This window comes from Hemitrygon akajei, chromosome 8 (assembly GCF_048418815.1).
Source record: "Hemitrygon akajei chromosome 8, sHemAka1.3, whole genome shotgun sequence".
Taxonomy (NCBI): Eukaryota; Metazoa; Chordata; class Chondrichthyes; order Myliobatiformes; family Dasyatidae; genus Hemitrygon; species Hemitrygon akajei.
The window spans coordinates 176,624,889-176,646,332 of NC_133131.1; the positions used below are offsets into that span (position 1 = coordinate 176,624,889).

Below are 21,444 nucleotides of genomic sequence, written 5' to 3' on the forward strand. Positions count from 1 at the left end.
CTTCCCAACCACTGAGGTCAGGCTAACTACCTTACAGAGTGGAGTAACATTTGCAATTTTCCAGTCCTCTGGCACCATGCCGGAGTCCAGTGAGTTTTGAAAGATCATTTCTAATGCCATCACAATCTCTAACATTACCTCTTTCAGAACTCTAGGCTGCAGCTCCTCTGGCCTGGGTGACTTATGTACCCTTAGGTTTTTCAGCTTTTTGAGCACCTTCTCTCTTGTAACAGTAACTACACGCACTTCTTGTCCTTCACACACTACAACATCAGGCATACTGCTAGTGTCTTCCACAGTGAAGAATGACGCAAAATACTGATTTAGTTCATCAGCCATTTCCTTGTCCCCTGTTATTATTTCTCCTGTCTCAATTTCTAGCAGTCCTCTCATTTCTCTTCTATTTTTAACATACTTGAAAAAACTTTTACTATCCACTTTAATATTATTTGCTAGTTTGCTTTCATATTTCATTTTTTCCTAACTTCCCAATCCTCTATCTTCCCATTAATTTTATTTTGTTGCATGTCCTTTCTTTTGCTTTTACATTAGCTTTGACTTCCCCTGTCAGCCACGGTTGTATTATTTTACCATTTGAGTATTTCTTCATTTTGGTAATACACATATCCTGCTCCTTCCTCATTTTTCCCAAAAACACGTGTCATTGCCGCTCTGCTGACATCCCTGCCAGTATCTCCTTCCAAATTACTTTGGCCAACTCCTCTCTCATACCACTCTAATTTCCCTTACTCCACTGAAATACTGCTGCATCAGACTTTACTTTCTCCCTATCAAATTTCAAGTTGAACACAATCATATTGTGATCACTGGCTCCTAAGGGTTCTTTTTTTACCTTAAGCTCCAAAATCGCCTCTGGTTCATTACACAACACCCTATCGAGTATAGCTGATCCCCTAATAGGCTCAACAACAAACTGCTCTAAAAAGCCATCTCTTAGTCATTAAACAATCTCAGTCTCTCAAGATCCATTACCAACCTGATTTTCCCAATCGACCTGCATGTTAAAATCTCTCATGACTACCATAACATTGCCCTTTTGACATGCCTTTTCTATTTCCTGTTGTAACCTGTGGTCCACATCCCAGCCCCTGTTGGGAGGCCTGTATATAACTGCCATCAGGGTCCTTTTACCCTTACAGTTTCCGATCTCAACCCACAAGAATTCAGTATCTTCCGATCCTATGTCAACTCTTTCTACTGATTTGATGCCATTCTTCACCAGTAGAGCCACACCACCCCCTCTTCCTACCTTCCTATCCCTCAAATATAACCTGTAACCTTGGACACTCAGCCATCTTGTAGGCACTCTAGAAATTCCCCCTCTTGGAATCCAGCACCAGCCATTCGGTGCTGACATTTAAATAGGAATATGTGAGGAAAATGGAGGGATATAGATATTGTGTTGGCAGAAGAGATTAGTTTCCTTATCCGTTTCATTACTAATTTAATTGGCTTGGCACAATGTAGGCTGAAGGCTCTCTTCCTGTGTTGCACTCTTCTGCGTTCCAATATAAATTTGACTCTCCTTGGTGACTACCAAGATGGGAAACACAAGTGGAAGTTTGTAAGACAAACTGGTGACACCTTGTAATGTGCTGATCATCTGGAGATGTACACAGATGTGTGCCTGTGAGATGAGATAGTGGTGTCTCTGTTTCTAGGTTATTTGATGAGGACGAAGGGCACAAGACATAAAAAGGTACAGTGGTGCTATAAAGTCTGTGAACCTTGTAGAATTTTCTGTTTTTGCATAACTATGACCTAAAGTGTGATTAGATCTTTATGCAAGTGCTAAAACTAGATAAAGAGAATCCCATTAAATAAATAACACAAAAAACATGATACTTGTTCATTTATTTACTGAGAAAAATTATCCAATATTACATATAATTGTTGGAAAAAGCATGTGAAACTTTGCTTTCAGTAACTGGTGTGACCCCATTGTACAGCAATACTTCGCCCAAATGTTTCGGTAACTGTTGCTCAGTCCTGCACACTGGCTTGGAGGAACTTTACGCCATTCCTCCTTACAAAACTGCTTCAGCTCTGGGACGTTGGTGGGCTTCCTTGCATGAACTGCTTGCTCCAGGTCCTTCCACGGCATTTCTATAGGATTAAAGTCAGGACTTTGACTCGGCCATTCCAAAACACAAACTTTCTTCTTCTTAAACCATTCTGTTGTTGTTTTACTCTTGTCTTTCAGATCATTATCTTGTTGTATTATCCAACTTCTATTAAGCTTTAGGTATCAGACCGCTACCCTGACATTCTCCTGTAAAATGTCTCGATACAATTTTGAATTCAGTGTTCCCTCAATGATTGTAACCTGTCCAGGCCATGAGGCAGCAAAACAGCCCTAAACCATGATGCTCCTTCCACCATACTTCACTGTTTAGATGAGGTTTTGGTGTGTAGTGCCCTTTTTCCTCCAAACATAGTAATATGCATTTCTGCCAAAAAGTTCAACTTTTGTCTCATATGTCCTCAGAACATTGTCCCAGAAGAGCTGTAGAACATCCAGGTGGTCTTTTGCAAACCTGAGACATGCAGCAATATTTTTTTTGGAGAGCAGTGGTTTCCTCCATGGTGTCCTTCCATGCACACCATTCTTGTTCAGTGTTTTTCTCGTGGTGGACAAGTGAACAGAGACTTTAGCAAGTTCTAGAGATTTCTGCAGGTCTTTTACTGTTACCCTTGGGTTCTTTTTCACTTCCTTCAGCATTGCACGTTGTGCTCTTGATGTGACCTCTGCAGGATGCCACTCCTAGGGAGATGAGTTTCCTCCATTTGTAGACAACTTCTCTTCCTGTGGACTGCTGAACACTCAGGTCTTTAGAAATGCTTTTTTGCCTTTTCCAGCTTCATGCATCTCTACAATTCTTCTTCGAAGGTCCTCTGAAAGTTTTGATCAAGGCATGGTGCACATAAGCAGATCTTTCTGTCAGTAACCTAACTTTGTGTGTCTTTTTTTATATAGGTTTAATGCCCTGGGAAAGGGTTCACTGCTAATGCAATGGTTTTTCTGTAGCAGCAGTGTTTGGGTTATGGCTAGAGATAACGGGGGCTTTGGAATGTGCGCTGTCTAATGAAGGGAGAGTTTTCTTTCTTGTGTGTGCCTGAGAGCGAGGTGATCTGGATCTTTTGTTTGGTGAGGCATGAAGTGAGAAAATGCGAGAAAGGGGAGGTCATAGACAGCAGGACGGAGTGGACTTGGAGTGGGGCCGAGAGTCGACGAAGCCCGAGGAAATCGATGGAGGACCAGCGGAAGGGAAACTGTGAACTCCAACTTGTGCACATTAGACTGTTTCATTAAAATGGACCCTTTTCGTTTTGTTTTCTTTACTAAGCCTTTAGTCAAATGAAGAATTATAAAGCTGAATCGTCTACTTGCGTATGGTGTACTGTCTGTTATTTCGTGGTACTGATTTGTAACGGGGGAACAGATCACACAGCATCCACACGAGCAGCACGTTTTGCACCTCAGATTTCGCAAGTTTGGAGGGGCCAGAGACCAGTGCCACCAGCCGAACCCGGGGTGTTACATAGGACAGGGTACAACCCACACCTCCTGACTCCAAATGGCTTTTGTAGTGTTACCCCGGAGGTTCACATACCTTTTCCAACAAATACATGTAATATTGGATCATTTTTCTCAATAAATAAATGAACAAGTACAATGTTTTTGTGTAATTTATTGAATTGGATCTCTTTATCTAGTTTTAGGACTTAAGTGAAGATCTGATCACATTTTAAGTCATATTGTATGGGCTGGCACCACTAAGGGATGGAAAAATACTAGGTAAAAGTTATCTCAGATTCTTGAAGGGACAATATCTTTGTGCAAGTGGGAATCTTATGTTAGACTGGGTTTTAACTAGTGCTCAGAGCTGGATAGGTCGGGATTGCTTTCTCTGGATTTAAGACTGTTTGATGTCATTTCCAGTACACAAGTGTAAAGAACATTGAACATAGAAGACTACAGCACAGCAACCGGCCATTCGGCCCACAATGTTGTGCTGAACCAGCTGAAAAGCAAATCAAAAACACCTAAACACGAATCCCTCCTACCTACACCATGTCCATATTCCTCCATCTTCCTTACATCCATGTGCCTATCCAAACGTGTCTTAAGAGCCTCTAATGTATTTGTCTCTACTGCCATACCAGGCAGCACACTTCAGGCTCCCACCATTCTGAATAAAAAACTTACAGCTCACATCCCCCTTGATCCTACCCCCTCCCACTTTCAATGCATGCCCTCTGGTACAAGACATTTCAACCCTGGCAAACAGGTACTCTCTACCTACTCTATCTATGCCTTTCAATCTTGTAAACCTCAATCAGATCTCCCCTCATCCTCCACCATTCCAGGGAAAACAGCCCAAGTTTATCCAGCCTCTTGTGATAGCACATGCCCTCTAAACCGGGTAGCATCCTGGCAAACCTCTTCTGCACCCTCTCCAAAGCCTTGAAGTCTTTCCTATAGTTGGACAACCAGAACTGTGTGCAGTACTCCAGATGTGGCTTAGCCCGAGTTTTATAAAGTCGCAACATAACCTCCTGACTTCTGATCTCAATGTCTCGACTAATAAAAACAAGCTTTCCATAAGTCTACTTAACCACCTTATTGACCTACATCATATATTTCCCAACTCTGTATTCCATCTGCCACTTTTTTGCCTATTCTTCCAATTTGTCGAAGCCCTGCTGCAATCGCATTGCTTTCTCAGCACTACCTACCCTCCACCCATCTTCGTATCATCCGCAAACTTTGCCACAAAGCCATTAATTCCACCATCTAAATGATTGAAAGACAATGTGAAAAGTAGTAGTCCCAATACTGACCCCTGAACACCACTAGCTACTGGCAGCAAACCAGAAAAGGCCCCTTTTATTCCCACTCGCTGCCTCCTACCTGTCAGCCATTCCTCTATCCATGCCAGTATCTTTCCTGTAACACCATAGGATTTTATCTTGTTAAGCAGCCTCAGGTGAGGCACTTTATCGAATACTTTCTGAAAATCCAAGTAAATGACATCTACTGCCTCTCTTTTGCCACCTTGTTTGTTACTTCCTTGAAGAACTCCAATAGATTTGTCAGGCCAGCTTTTTTTTTACAGAAATCATGCTGACTTTGACTATTTTATCATTAGTCTCCAAGTACCTCAAAACCTCGTCTTTAATAATGGACTCCAACACTTTCCCAACCACTGAGGTTAGGCTAATTGGCCTATAATTTCTTTTGTTTTGTCTTCCTCCCTTCTGAAAGAGTAGAATGCCATTTTCAATTTTCCAGTTGTCCAGGACCATGCCAGAATCAAGCAATTCTTGAAAGATCATGACTAATGCATCCATTATCTCTTCAGCAACATCTCCCAGTACCCTGGGATGTAGTCCATCTGGCCCAGGTGACTTATTCACCTTAAGACCTTTGAACTTGCCTAGCACTTTTCCCTTTGTAATAGCAATGGTACTCACCCCTGCTCCCTGACACTCATGGATCTCTGGCATACAGCTGCTGTCTTCCACAGTGAAGACAGAAGCAAAGTACTTATTAAATTCATCTGCCATTTCTTTGTGCCCCATAACTGCCTCACCAGCATAATTTTCCAGTGGTTCAATATCGACTCTCATCTCCCTTTTATTCTTTATATAACTGAAAAAAACTTTGAGTTTCCTGCTTTACATTATTGGCTAGTCTGCTCTCATATTTCATCTTTTCCCTTCTTACAGCTTTTTTAGGTGCCTTTTGTTGTGTTTTAAAACGTTCCCAATCATCCATCTTCCTACTCACATTTGCTACCTTATATGCCCTTTCCTTGGCTTTATGAAGTCCTTAACTTCCCTTGTCAGCCACGGTTGCCTAGCCCTGCCATTTGAGAACTTGTCCTTCTGTGGGACATATCTATCCTGTGTCTTGTGAACTATTCCCAGAAACTTCAGACACCTCTGTTCTGCCGTCATCCTCGCCAGTATCCTCTCCAATCCACCTGGTCAAGCTCCTCTCTCATACCTCTGTAATTCCCTTTACGATACACATTACATTGCGATACTGATACATCTGTCTTCTGCTTCTCCCTCTCAAACTGCAGTATGAATTCAATCACTGCCTCCGAAGGGTTCCTTTACATTAAGCCCTCTGATAAGATCTCGGTTATTGCACAACATCCAATCTAAGATGGCCTTTCCCTGAGTGGGCTCAAGCACAAGCTGCTCTAAAAAGCCATCTCGTAGGCATTCAACAAATTTCCTCGCATGATCCGATGCCAACCTGATTTTCCCAATTCCCTTGCATATTGAAGTCCCCCATTACAATTGCGTCATTACCCTTATAACATGAGTTTTCCAGCTCCCTTTGCAATCTCAACCCCACATCTTGGCTACTATTTGGAGGCCTATATATGATTCCCATAATGTTTATTTTCACCCTTGCAGTTTCTTAACTCCACCCACAAAGATTCAACATTCTCTGACCTCTTTCTAAAGATGTAATTCCATCTCTTACCAACAGAGCCACACCACCGCCTTCGCCTTCCTATTTGTTCTTTTGATACAAAGTGTATCCTTTGATGTTGAAGTCTCAGCTATGACCTTCTTTCAGCCATGACTCAGCCCACAATGTCATACCGACCAATCTTTAATTGCGCCATGATTCCGTCCACATTATCCTGAATGCTATGCACATTTAAATACAGTATCTTCAGTCCTGCATTCTTTGCCCTTATGAATTTTGCCTCTGTGATAGAACTTAATTCTTTGCTCTCTCTGCAGTTGTACCCAGTCATTGGCTTGTTCTTCCTTACATTCATTACACATCATCTACTTGTAAACCTGCTGGCTTAGCCTCAGCTCTATCATACTGGTTCCCATCCCCCTGCCATATTTGTTTAAACCACTCCCAACAGCTCTACTAAACCTGTCCACAAGAATATTGGTCCCCCTTAGATTGAAGTGCAACCTGTCCCTTTTGTACAGGTCCCACCTGCCCCCGAAGAGGTCCCAATGATCCAGAAACATGAATCCCTGCCCCCCCACTCCAATTCTTCAGCTACGAATTTCTATGGACGTTCTGTACTGGGAATTCAGAAGAACGAGAGACAATCTCATAGAGACATAAAATATGAAAGTGAATGATAATATAGAGGCAGGAAAGTTGTTTCCACAGGTAGATGAGACTGGAACTTGGGAAGACATTCTCAAGATTTAAGGGAACAGATTTAGAATGGAGATTAGGAGAAACTGCTTTTCCCAGAGAGTAGTGAATCTGTGTATTTCTCTGCCCAGGGAACCAGTAGACGTTACAACATCTCATTAAATATATTTAAGAAAGTTCGATAGATTTTTGCAAAACAGAGGTTATGGGGAAAAGGCAGGCAGTAGATGGAGCTGAGTCCACAACCAGATCAGCCATGATCTTACTGAACTGTGGAGCTGGCTTGATGGCCAATGGCCAACCCCAACCCATTTCTTATGTTCATAAATGGGACAAAAGAGGCAGTTTTGTCTGCACAGAAGGTGGTTCTTTCTGGACAAGCTGCCAGAGGAAGTGATACAATTTAAAAGTAGTTTGACAGGTACGTGTCAGGAAAAATTGAGCGGGATATGGCCAGCTATAGGCAATTGGGACAGGCAGAGACGGGCATTTGGTCAGGTGTGGAGCAGTTGGGCCGCAGGACCTGTTCCAAGCTGTATAACTGACCACATCGTTCCCTTCTCCCCCAGCACACTATCAGAAAGGAAACACGAGTAAGTCTGTGACAACTAATCAGGAGGTCCAACCAGACATGGACAGTGCAGCTTCCTTCTCCCATGTCATTTAATAAGGTTCCAGCACAGTGGATTTTGAATAACTGGGGCAGCCATTTGTTTGAGATAACTCTTAAACAGCAATAAATTATTAAGATAATAACTAATTAATTAATAACCAAATTCTCTTAGTTCCTATGGGACACTATGCTTCCTAACTGGGACTGCAGACTGTTGCTGAACAGTTTCTAACTAGCATCAGTCATGTGAACCGGTGTAACCGTTAGACACTACGCTGTGTTTAGTATTAACAGTTTTTAAATAGAATCAGTTGTGTGTGTTTGTGTTCAAAAATCAGTGATTTTTGTCACTGATAGTTGAAAAATAAGCAGTAAGACAATTCAGAACTGTTTTGCTCACCACGGTTCCAACTATTCAGGCTTTGTGATGCCAGAAACGGCCGGGAATGAAAATGAAAGTATTTTGCTACATAAGGAATTACGAAGAAGTCGAAAATATCTTAAATGTTTGAATGAAATGAGGATTTGGAGGATGCAGTCGTCAAAACGATTGTATGAAGGTAGTCCATTATCTACACTAGGTACCTGTGCTCAGTCAATGAAAAGAATGTGCATGGATAAAATCCTCCAAGGATAACTATCTGGAAGTAATACACAGTTTTATAATACTGTAGATATTGTTTGAATTTGTTCTGTATCTCATTTAAATATATAATTTGTCACCCAGTTAAATGGCAGTTTGTCTCTTTTATACCTTTTCAACTATTTCCATGAAACTTCAGCTAATTGGGGCAGAATGTTCTGGTCCCAAAGTGTCCCAATTAAACGGAATCCACTGCACTTTATGAATGAATCACCAACTGAATTCCTGCTGCTGTTCTCTATAATGGCAGAAGATTGAAAACTTTGGTAGTCAGTCGAAGAGAGGACCCTGCCAGATACATTAGCCAAAGACTCAAACACACCTGATGCAGTGCAGTCAAACCATCTTCATTGTACAGGTCTGGGCATATACCATCCCGCAATAACTGCTGAACTGAAAGAGAAGACAAAAAATCATGCATCAAGGTTCAGAAGTGATTCAGACAGTCTGATAATGCTAGGGACAGGGGGTCACATGGGTCAGACAGAGAGTGAAGTTCCCTTCACTCTGTAACTGACCTCGGGAGTTTGTGATGGGAGGGTCTGGAGGGAGTTTCACTCTGTGTCTGACCCCGGGAGTGTGTGATGGGACAGTGTGGAGGGAGTTTCACTCTGTGTCTGACCCCGGGAGTGTGTGATGGGACAGTGTGGAGGGAGTTTCACTCTGTGTCTGACCCCGGGAGTGTGTGATGGGACGGTGTGGAGGGAGTGTCACTCTGTGTCTGACCCCGGGAGTGTGTGATGGGACAGTGTGGAGGGAGTTTCACTCTGTGTCTGACCCCGGGAGTGTGTGATGGGACGGTGTGGAGGGAGTGTCACTCTGTGTCTGACCCCGGGAGTGTGTGATGGGACGGTGTGGAGGGAGTTTCACTCTGTGTCTGACCCCGGGAGTGTGTGATGGGACAGTGTGGAGGGAGTTTCACTCTGTGTCTGACCCCGGGAGTGTGTGATGGGACGGTGTGGAGGGAGTGTCACTCTGTGTCTGACTCCGGGAGTGTGTGATGGGACAGTGTGGAGGGAGTTTCACTCTGTGTCTGACCCCGGGAGTGTGTGATGGGACAGTGTGGAGGGAGTTTCACTCTGTGTCTGACCCCGGGAGTGTGTGATGGGACGGTGTGGAGGGAGTTTCACTCTGTGTCAGACTCCAGGAGTGTGTGATAGAAGAGTATAGAGGGAGATGAAGGAACCTTCACCAGATTTAAACAGCACTTGAAGACATGTTGGCCTTCAGTCAGGGCATTGAGTATAGGAGTTGTGGCATTATTTCTGCAAAGATACAAGACGTTGGTGAGGCTGCAGTTGAAGTACTGTGTGCAGTTTTGGTCACCCTGTTATAGGAAGAACATTATTAAGCTGGAAAGAGTGCAGGGAAAGTTAAAGGGAGAGATCAAACAGGCTCGGTGTTATCCTTTGAGCGCAGGAGACTGAGGGGTGACCAAATAGAGGTGTCCAGAATCATAAGGTGCAGAGATAAGGGGAATATAGTCAATCTTTTCCTCCAAGGTTGGAGAATCAAACAGCAGCGGGCAAAGCTTTAAGGTGAAAGGGAAAAGACTTGTAAAGGAACATGAGGGGCAACTTCTTCATTATATGCACAAGGTAGTGGGCACCCAGAGGACATATGGATATGGTAGTGGGCACCCAGAGGACATATGGATATGGTAATGGGCACCCAGAGGATGTATGGATATGGTAGTGGGCACCCAGAGGACATATGGATATGGTAGTGGGCACCCAGAGGACAAATGGATATGGTAGTGGGCACCCAGAGGATGTATGGATATAGTAGTGGGCACCCAGAGGACATATGGATATGGAAGTGGGCACCCAGAGGACATATGAATATGGTAGTGGGCACCCAGAGGACGTATGGATATGATAGTGGGCACCCAGAGGACATATGCATATGATAGTGGGCACCCAAAGGACGTATGGATATGATAGTGGGCACCCAGAGGACATATGGATATGGTAGTGGGCACCCAGAGGATGTATGCACAGGGTAGTGGGCACCCAGAGGACATATGGATATGGTAGTGGGCACCCAGAGGATGTATGCACAGGGTAGTGGGCACCCAGAGGACGTATGGATATGGTAGTGGGCACCCAGAGGATGTATGCACAGGGTAGTGGGCACCCAGAGGACGTATGGATATGGTAGTGGGCACCCAGAGGACATATGGATATGATAGTGAGCACCCAGAGGACGTATGGATATGGTAGTGGGCACCCAGAGGATGTATGCACAGGGTAGTGGGCACCCAGAGGATATATGGATATGGTAGTGGGCACCCAGAGGACATATGGATATGGTACTGGGCACCCAGAGGACATATGGATATGATAGTGGGCACCCAGAGGATATATGGATATGGTAGTGGGCACCCAGAGGATGTATGCATAGGGTAGTGGGCACTCAGAGGATATATGGATATGATAGTGGGCACCCAGAGGATTATATGGATATGGTAGTGGGCACCCAGAGGATGTATGCATAGGGTAGTGGGCACCCAGAGGATATATGGATATGATAGTGGGCACCCAGAGGATATATGCACAGGGTAGTGGGCACCCAGAGGATATATGGATATGGTAGTGGGCACCCAGAGGATATATGGATATGGTAGTGGGCACCCAGAGGATGTATGCATAGGGTAGTGGGCACCCAGAGGATATATGGATATGGTAGTGGGCACCCAGAGGATGTATGGATATGGTAGTGGGCACCCAGAGGATGTATGCACAGGGTAGTGGGCACCCAGAGGACATATGGATATGGTAGTGGGCACGCAGAGGACATATGGATATGGTAGTGGGCACCCAGAGGATGTATGCACAGGGTAGTGGGCATCCAGAGGACATATGGATATGATAGTGGGCACCCAGAGGACATATGGATATGGTAGTGGGCACCCAGAGGACGTATGGATATGATAGTGGGCACCCAGAGGATGTATGCACAGGGTAGTGGGCACCCAGAGGATATATGGATATGGTAGTGGGCACCCAGAGGATGTATGGATATGATAGTGGGCACCCAGAGGACATATGGATATAGTAGTGGGCACCCAGAGGACGTATGGATATGATAGTGGGCACCCAGAGGATGTATGCACAGGGTAGTGGGCACCCAGAGGACATATGGATATGATAGTGGGCACCCAGAGGATGTATGCACAGGGTAGTGGGCACCCAGAGGACATATGGATATGATAGTGGGCACCCAGAGGATGTATGCACAGGGTAGTGGGCACCCAGAGGACATATGGATATGGTAGTGGGCACGCAGAGGATGTATGGATATGGTAGTGGGCACGCAGAGGACATATGGATATGGTAGTGGGCATCCAGAGGATGTATGCACAGGGTAGTGGGCACCCAGAGGACATATGGATATGGTAGTGGGCACCCAGAGGATGTATGGATATGATAGTGGGCACCCAGAGGACATATGGATATGGTAGTGGGCACCCAGAGGATATATGGATATGATAGTGGTCACCCAGAGGATGTATGGATATGGTAGTGGGCACCCAGAGGATGTATGGATATGGTAGTGGGCACGCAGAGGACATATGGATATAGTAGTGGGCACCCAGAGGACGTATGGATATGATAGTGGGCACCCAGAGGATGTATGCACAGGGTAGTGGGCACCCAGAGGACATATGGATATGATAGTGGGCACCCAGAGGATGTATGGATATGGTAGTTGGCACCCAGAGGATGTATGGATATGGTAGTGGGCACGCAGAGGACATATGGATACGGTAGTGGGCACCCAGAGGACGTATGGATATGATAGTGGGCACCCAGAGGACATATGGATATGGTAGTGGGCACCCAGAGGATGTATGCACAGGGTAGTGGGCACCCAGAGGACGTATGGATATGGTAGTGGGCACGCAGAGGACATATGGATATGATAGTGGGCACCCAGAGGACCTATGGATATAGTAGTGGGCACCCAGAAGACGTATGGATATGATAGTGGGCATCCAGAGGATGTATGCACAAGGTAGTGGGCACCCAGAGGATGTATGCATAGGGTAGTGGGCATCCAGAGGACGTATGGATATGATAGTGGGCATCCAGAGGATGTATGCACAAGGTAGTGGGCACCCAGAAGATGTATGCATAGGGTAGTGGGCAGCACGAATGCGTGACATTTTTACAGCTCCTGATGTTCTGGAATTCAGTGTTCAATTCCGCCACCATCTGTAAGCGGTGTGTACCTTCTCAATGACACTGTGTCAGTTTCCTCCCACAGTTCAGAGATGTGCTGGTTAGTAGGTTAATTGGTCATTGTAAATAGTCCCATGATGAGGTTAGAGTTAAATAAGTGGGTTGCTGGGTGGCATGGCTCATTGGGCTGGAAGGGTCTGTTCCATGTCGTATGCTAAATAATAAAAATAAAGATGCATCAAGCTGACAAATACAACCAGCTTAGTGGGCATCTCGATCAGCATGGACCAGATGGGCCAAAGGGTCAGTCTCAGTGTGCATTTGACTATTTGAACAGCAGTGCTCGTACCCAGTGTTGGACAGATTGTCAGAAGCAATACGGATCTGACAGATGGAATAAATGCCCCTATGGCAATACACATAGAACTCAGCAGGCCAGGCAGCATCTATGGAAATGAACAAACAGTTGATGTTTCATGCGAAGACACTTCATCAGAGCTCAAGTCCCCTATGTTGAGTTATTGATGATCCTGAGCTGAAATTCTGCTCTTCTCCTCGCAGATGCTGTCCAGCCTGCCTTGGATTTCCAGTATTTTCCACTTCAGATTCCCCACACCTTGCACCTTAAGCTCAGTTGGGTCCTGTAGTGTGGAGTTGATCTCCTTCCCACACCCACAGTACAAACAAGAGCCCTTTCTCAGTGAAGATGCCTTCAGTTACCCTGCAGTGGGACCCCACTGCAATGTGGATAGTGCAGATATAGTTTACAATGGGATACAGAGATGGGCTGAGAAGTGGCAGATGGAGTTCAACCTGGAAAAGTGTGAAGTGATTGACTACGGAAAATCAGACCAGAAGATAGTACAGGGTTAATGGTAGGATTCTTAGCAGAGTGGAGGAACAGAGGGATCTTAGGGTTCATGTCCCATAGATCCCTCAAAATTGTTGTGCAAGCTAATAGGGTGGTTAAGTAGGTGTATAGTGTGTTGGCTTTCATCTGTTGAAGATTGAGTTCAAGAGCTATGAGGTAATGTTGCAGGTGTAGAAAACCTTGGTTAGACCACACATTGAATAGTGTGTTCAGCTCTGGTCATCTTCTATAGGAAGGATGTGGAGGCTTCGGAGAGGCTGTGGAGGAGATTTACCAGGATGCTGCCTGGATTAGAAAGCATATCTTATAAGGATAGATTTAGTGAGATAAGGATTTTCTCTTTGGAGGATGAGAGGTGACTTGCTAGAGGTGTACAAGATGATAAGAGGCAAAGACTGAGTGGACAGCTGGAGACTTTTTCCCAGGGCAGAAATGGCTAACACAAGAGGGCATTATAGAAAAGCAATGGGCTATGTAGGAGAAAATGGTTAGATTGATCCTGCAGTAGGTGAAAAGGTCAGCACAACATCGTGGACTGAAGGACCTGCTGCAGTGTTCTATGATCTATAGTCTAATCCTTCCAAAATCCCACATACTGTACCCAGGAGCGGTCATTACCTTCCTCGACGTCATTGCGAGAAGCGGCCTCCAGCAACCTGATGTTGTCAGGGAAACAGATCCTTCTCGGAGCCCTCTTGTTGCTCCTCTTCTCAGACTTGGCTTCTTTGTCCCGGGCTTCCTTCTCGAACTGTGCCCACTTCTTCAGCTGCTGCATGCGTCTCTTGTGGGCATGCTTGAGCCGCTCTTGCGTGGTCATCTGGCCAACCAGTGGCAGCTCTGCCATCAGCTCGTTGTGCTCTGCCATGGTTGGGCACCTCTCACTTCCCTACCCAGCTCCTGCTCCGGGCAGAAGGGGCTGGCAGTGATATAGAGTATACTTCTGAGGTGAGAAATGGGCTCCTCTCACTGTGGTAGATCCTGGAGGACGGATGCTTGCTGTCGTCACATATCCCAGGGATTGCTACCTTTCAAGCTGTGGTTGGATATGGAACCATTTCCCCACCCTCTCAGTCTGTGCGCTAGGAGGTTACGACTGAATGGAGAGAAGGAATTCAAGGGCTGATTGTTTCTTCAATTGCAACACAGCAGCCAAGGGTGAGTGCAGAGAGACAATGAGCATTGCTGCTGCCACCATGGGAGGTGAGACATTAGCCGGACACGGTGAGTCCTCCTCTGCTACTTGCTTGTTGGGATACCATTCTCAAAAGGGCAGAGAGGTCGATGATGGTGGGAACGTGTAGCAGCTGGAGAGGAGACTCCAGTCAGCACCCCTGAAGCCCAGCAGACAGCATTAGAAGTTTATTCCCCTGTCACACTAAGTCTCCTCTCCATGGTGGACTCTACTGTGCAGGACGCCCTGAATGGATAATCTCAAAGCAAATTTGTCCTGTGGTGTGCTCTCAGACAGTTGCTAACTTTCTTTGCAAATGTATTTCTGACAGCTATAAGGGAGCCTGTGCCCTGTAAAGATCTCTTCCCTCAGAGTAAGTGCCCTGACCCAATTGCAGCGCAGGAGATCCTGGCACTTGTCGCCTCCTCTGTCTGCTGATTAACGCAGTGTTGGTCCTTTACGTAAGACTGAAGCTGTTACCCCATATGCTGGTGTTCACGCTTCCCGGTGATGTTTTGATGCTGAAAAAAGGAGAGAGAAAGCTGTCAATAAAGACTATTATGCAACATGCATTGCTTGCAAGTATTGGAGTTAGAGTGGTTCGGACTTAACCCTTTCAGTGCTGCACCTTCTCTAACATCACCCAACTCACTGACCTCAACTATTAAGACCATAAGATATTGGAGCAGAATCAGGCCATTCAGCCCATTGAGTCTTCCCCACCATTCCATCACGGCTGATTATTATGCCTCTCAACCCTATTCCCTTGACTTCTTCCTGTAACCTTTGATGCCCCTATTAATCAAAAACCTATCAACAGTCTCTTTAAATATACCCAATGACTTGGCCTCCACTGCTGCCTGTGACACATGAATTCCACAGATTCAGAGATATCTAAAACATCCTTAACGAGAGGAGAGATATCAGAATTGTTCTTGATATTTATTGCTTATTTATTCAATATTATTATTATTATTTTTTTCTATTTTGTACTTGCACAGTTTGTTATTGGCTGTTTGTCAGTCCTGGTGTGTGCGGTCTTTCATTGATTCTACTGTGTTTCTTGGATTTACTGGTGATGTATACGTACTTTGATTATGAATTTACTTTGAACATTCCTGCTTTATTCCATTTTGCTATAACACCTCTCTGGGTTTAAAGTTGTGCACTCCTTGTGTATTGTGTGAAGATACAGAGATGGCAGATGCTGGAATCTGGAGCAAATAACAATCTGCTAGAGGAACTGAGCAGGTCCAGCAACGTCTGTGGGAAGGGAAGGAATGGAACGGGTGACGTTTTGGGTTTAAATATGATGCCTGCTTATCAGAGAAAATGCTGAGACAGAATGCCAACAGTCACTTTCCTCCCAGAAAGGATGTCGACCCAGTGTGTTCCTCCAGCAGACTGTCTGATGTGGATTACCTTGTCAACGAGAAGCTGGTACTCCGTTCACACCGCTAAGCAATCATCATTTTAAACATTAGGTTATATAACCATAAAACAATTACAGCACGGAAATAGGCCATCTCGGCCCTTCTAGTCCGTGCCGACACTTACACTCACCTAGTCCCACTGGCCCGCACTCAGCCCATAACCCTCCATTCCTTTCCTGTCCATGTACCTATCCAATTTTTCTTTAAATGACAATACCGAACCTGCCTCTACCACTTCTACTGGAAGCTCGTTCCACACAGCTACCACTCTCTGAGTAAAGAAATTCCCCCTCGTGTTATCCTTAAACTTTTGCCCCCTAACTCTCAAATCATGTCTTCTTGTTTGAATCTCCCCTACTCTCAATGGAAAAAGCCTATCAACATCAACTCTATCTATCCCCCTCATTATTTTAAATTCCTCTATCAAGTCCCCCCTCAACCTTCTACGGTCCAAAGAATAAAGACCTAACTTGTTCAGCCTTTCCCTGTAACTTAGGTGCTGAAACCCAGGTAACATTCTAGTAAATCTTCTCTGTACTCTCTCTATTTTGTTGATATCTTCCCTATAATTAACTTTGAAAAATACAATGAAATAGAAATCTACAGCACATTACAGGCCCTTTGGCCCACAATGTTGTGCCGACCATGTAACCTACTCTAGAAACTGTCTAGAATTTCCCTACTGCACAGCATTCTTTTTTTCTAAGTTCCATGTACCTATTGAAGAGGCTCTTAAAAGACCCTATTGTATCCACCTCTACTCACATCGCTGGCAGCTCATTCCACACACCCACCACTCTCTGCGTGAAAAACTTACCTCTGACTTCCCCCTTATACCTACTTCCCAGCACCTTAAAACTGTGCCCCTCATGTTAGCCATTTCAGCCCTGGGAAAAAGCCTCTGACTAGCCACGCGATCAATGCCTCTCATCATTTTATACACCTCAATCAGGTCACCTCTCATCCTCCATCGCTCCAAGAAGAAAATGCCAAGTTCACTCAACCTATTCTCATATGGCACCCTCTCCAATCCAGGCAACCTCCTTGTAAGTCTCCTCTGCACTCTCTCTATAGCATCCACATCCTTACTGTAATCAGGTGAGCAGAACTGAACACACTACTCCAAGTGGGGTCTACCTAAGGTCTGATATAGTTGTAGCATTACTTCATGGCTCTTGAACTCAATCCCAAGGATGATGAAGGCCAGTGTGTACAGAACCGGAGGAAATAACAGAGGTACTTAATGAATACTTTAATTCAGTATTCACTACGAAAAAGGATCTTGGCAATTGTAGGGATGACTTACAGCAGACTGAAAAGATATTAAGGATGAGGATGTGCTGGAGCTTTTGGAAAGCATCAAGTTGGATAAGTCGCCGGGACCGGATGAGATATACCCTAGGCTACTGTGGGAGGTGAGGGAGGAGATTGCTGAACATTTGGAGAGGCATAATATGATTAGGAATAGTCAGCATTGCTTTGTCAAGGGCAGGTTGTGCATTACAAGCCTGATTGAATTTTTTGAGGATATGACTAAACACATTGATGAAGGTAGAGCAGTAGATGTAGTGTCTATGGATTTCAGTAAGGCATTTAATAGGGTACCCCATGCAACGCTTATTGAGAAAGTAGGGAGGCATGGGATCCAAAGGGACATTACTTAGATGATCCAGAACTGGATTGCCCACAGAAGGCAAAGAGTTGTTGTAGAGGGGTCATATTCTGCATGGAGGTCGGTGACCAGTGGTGTGCCTCAGGGAACTGTTCTGGGACCCCTACTCTTCATGATTTTTATAAATGACCTGGATGAGGAAGTGGAGGGATGGGTTAGTAAGTTTGCTGATGACACAAAGGTTGGAGGTGTTGTGGATAGTGTGGAGGGCTGTCAGAGGTTACAGCAGGACATTGATAGGATGCAAAATTGGGCTGAGAAGTGACAGATGGATTCCAACCCAGATAAGTGTGAGGTAGCTCATTTTGGTAGGTCAAATATGATGGCAGAATATAGTATTAATGGTAAAACTCTTGGCAGTGTGGAGGATCGGAGGGATCTTGGGGTCCGAGTCCATAGGACACTCAAAGCTGCTGCACAGGTTGACTCAGTGGTTAAGAAGGCATACGGTGCCTTGGCCTTCATCCACCGCGGGACTGAGTTTAGGAGCCGAAAGGTAATGTTGCAGTTATATAGGACCTTGGTCAGACCCCACTTGGAGTACTGTGCTCAGTTCTAGTCACCTCACTACAGGACGCATGTGGAAACCATAGAAAGGGTGCAGAGGAGATTTACAAGGATGTTGCCTGGATTGGGGATTGGGGAGCATGCCTTGTGAGAATGGGTTGAGTGAACTCAGCCTTACTTCCTTGGAGTGACGGAGGATGAGAGGTGACCTGATAGAGGTGTATAAGATGATAAGAGGCATTGATTGTGTGGATAGTTAGTGCTGAAATGGCTATTATGAGAGGGCACAGTTTTAAGGTGTTTGGAAGTAGGTGCAGAGGAGATGTCGGGTAAGTGCGTGGAATGGGCTGCAGGCAATGGTGGGGGAGGCGGATACGATTGGGTTTTTTAAGAGACTCCTGGAGCTTAGGAAAATAAAGGGCAATGGGTAACCGTCGGTGATTTCTATAGTAGGGACATGTTCGGCACAGCTTTGTGGGCCAAAGGGTCTGTATTGTGCTGTAGGTTTTCTATGTCAACCTGAGCAGCAGCTTTGAATGTCATATAGACACGGACCCCAAGATCTCGCTGATCCTCCAGACTGCCATGAGTCTTATCATTAATATTATATCCTGTCTTCACATTGGACCTACCGAAATGAACCACTTTACACTTATTTGGGTTGATCTCTATCTTCCACTTTTCAGCCAAGTTTTGCATCCTATCGATTCCCACTGTAACCTCTGACAACCCTTCAGACTATCCACAACACCACTAACTTTAGTGTCATCAGCAAACTTACTAACCCACCTTTGTACTTCCTCATCCAGGTCATTTATAAAAATCACAAAGAGGAGCGGTCCCAGAACAGATCCCTGCGGAACACCACTGGTTACTGACTTCTATGCAAAATACAAACCATCAACAACCACCCTTTGCCTTCTGTGGGCAAGCCAATTCTGGATCCACAAAGCAAGGTCTCCTTGGATCCCAGGCCTCCTTACTTTCTCAATAAGCCTTGCATGGGGTATCTTACCAAATGCCTTACTGAAATCCATATACACTACATCCACTGCTCTACCTTCATCAATGTGCTTTGTTACATCCTCAAAGAATTCAATCAGGCTCATAAGGCACAACCTGCTCTTGACAAAGCCATGCTGACTATTCCCAATCAGATTATGTCTCTCCAAATGCTCACAAATCCTGCTTCTCAGGACCGTCTTCAACAACTTGCCCACCACTGAAGTAAGACTCACTGGTCTATAATTTCCTGGGTTATCTCTACTCCCTTTCTTGTACAAGTGAACAACCTTCCGATCATCTGGTACTTCTCCTATTCCTGTTGATGATGCAAAGATCATCACCAGAGACTCGGTAATCTCCTCCCTCACTTTTCACAGTAGCCTGGGGTATATCTCATCCGGTGCCAGTAACTTATCTCACAATAAATATGTTTTAAAAGCTCCAGCACATCTTCTTTCTTAATGTCTATATGCTCAAGTGTTTCAGTCCGCTATAAGTTATCCCCACAATTGCTGAGGTCCTTTTCCGTAGTGAATACTGCAGCAAAGTATTCATTAAATACCTCCACTACCTCCATACTCATTTCCACTTTGGCTCCTGATTGGTCTAAGCCTCACACAGCTCATCTCTTGCTCTTCACATATTTGTAGAATGCCTTGGGGTTTTCCTACATCCTGCTCGCCAAGGCCTTTGCCTGGCCCCTTCTGGCTCTCCTAATTTTATTCTTGAGCTCTTTCCTGGCACCTTGTAATTTGGCTCAATGGGGCTTTGGCGGGAAAGGGTCAAGGCCAGGTAGGTTATCTGTTTAAAATAACGACAGAGAGTACGTGTGTGAGGCTGGTTTTCTGTGCTCGGTGTCAGATGTGGGAACTCTTGGGGACTCCCGGTTTCCTGTATGACCACATCTGTACCAGGTGCGTCGAGCTGCAGCTCCTTTGACACCGCGTTAGGGAACTGGAGCTGCAGCTCAATGACCTTGGTCCAGACAGGGAGAGTGAGGAGGTGATAGGGAGGAGCTAAAGGCAGCTAGTCAATCCGGGACCACAGGAGAGAGAAGTGGATAACAGTCAGGAGAGGGAAGGGCAAGATCAGGCACTAGAGAGTACTTCAGAGGCTGTTCCCCTTAACAATAAGTATTCCTGCTTGAGTACTGTTGGGGTGGGGGGAATGGCCTACCTGGGGGAAGCAACAGCAGTCGTGCCTCTGGTACAGAGTCTGGCCCTGTGGCTCAGATGGGTAAGGAAAGGAAGAGGAAGGCAGCAGTGATAGGGGACTCTATAGTTAGGGGGTCAGATAGGCAATTCTGTGGATGCAGGAAAGAAACGCAGATGCTAGTTTGCCTCCCAGGTGCCAGAGATTTACAAGGATGTTGCCTGGATTGGGGAGCATGCCTTATAAGTTGAGTGAACTTGGTCTTTTCTCTTTGGAGCGACGGAGGATGAGAGGTGACTTGATAGGGGTGTACAAGATAATGAGAGGCATTGATCGTGTGGATAATCAGAGGCTTTTCCCCAGGGCTAAATTGGCTAGCACGAGAGCGCATAGTTTTAAGGTGCTTAGAAGTAGGTACAGAGGAGATGTCAGGGGTAAGTTTTTTATGCAGAGAGTGGTGAGTGCGTGGAATGGGCTGCCGGCGGCGGTGGTGGAGGTGGAAACGATAGGGTCTTTTAAGAGGCTCCTGGATGGATACATGGAGCTTAGAAAAATAGAGGGCTATGGGAAGAGCCTAGGTAGTTCTAAGGTAGAGACGTGTTCAGCACAGCTCTGTGGGCCGAAGGGCCTGTATTGCGCTGTATGTTTTCTAAAGAAGAAAAAAAAAACAAAATAAAATAATAATAATAATAAATTAATCAATTACAGTATACATATATTGAATAGATTAAAAATCATGCAAAAAGCAGAAATAATATATATTTAAAAAGTGAGGTAGTGTTCATGGGTTCAAAGTCCATTTAGGAATCGGATGGCAGAGGGGAAGAAGCTGTTCCTGAATCGCTGAGTGTGTGTCTTCAGGCTTCTGTACCTCCTACCTAATGGTAACAGTGAGAAAAGAGCTATGCCCTGGGTGCTGGAGGTCCTTAATAATGAACACTGCCTTTCTGAGACACCGCTCCTTGAAGGTGTCCTGGGTACTTTGTAGGCTAGTCCCAAGATGGAGCTGACTAAAGTTA

General features: G+C 45.2%; 1 protein-coding gene across 4 annotated transcripts in view; it reads right to left on the bottom strand.

Moving 5' to 3' along the window:
• Positions 1-21,444, bottom strand: part of ppp1r16a (protein phosphatase 1, regulatory subunit 16A) — a 123,029-nt gene that overhangs the window by 51,108 nt on the left and 50,477 nt on the right. For all 4 annotated transcript variants that reach the window (XM_073055183.1, XM_073055184.1, XM_073055185.1 and 1 more), the window contains 2 exons: positions 14,104-15,177; positions 8,753-8,823 (listed from right to left, as the gene is read on the bottom strand). In XM_073055183.1, the coding sequence (XP_072911284.1) occupies positions 8,753-8,823; positions 14,104-14,350 (318 nt within the window). In that variant the 5' untranslated portion in view covers positions 14,351-15,177. The remainder of the gene's footprint in view (positions 1-8,752; positions 8,824-14,103; positions 15,178-21,444) is intronic.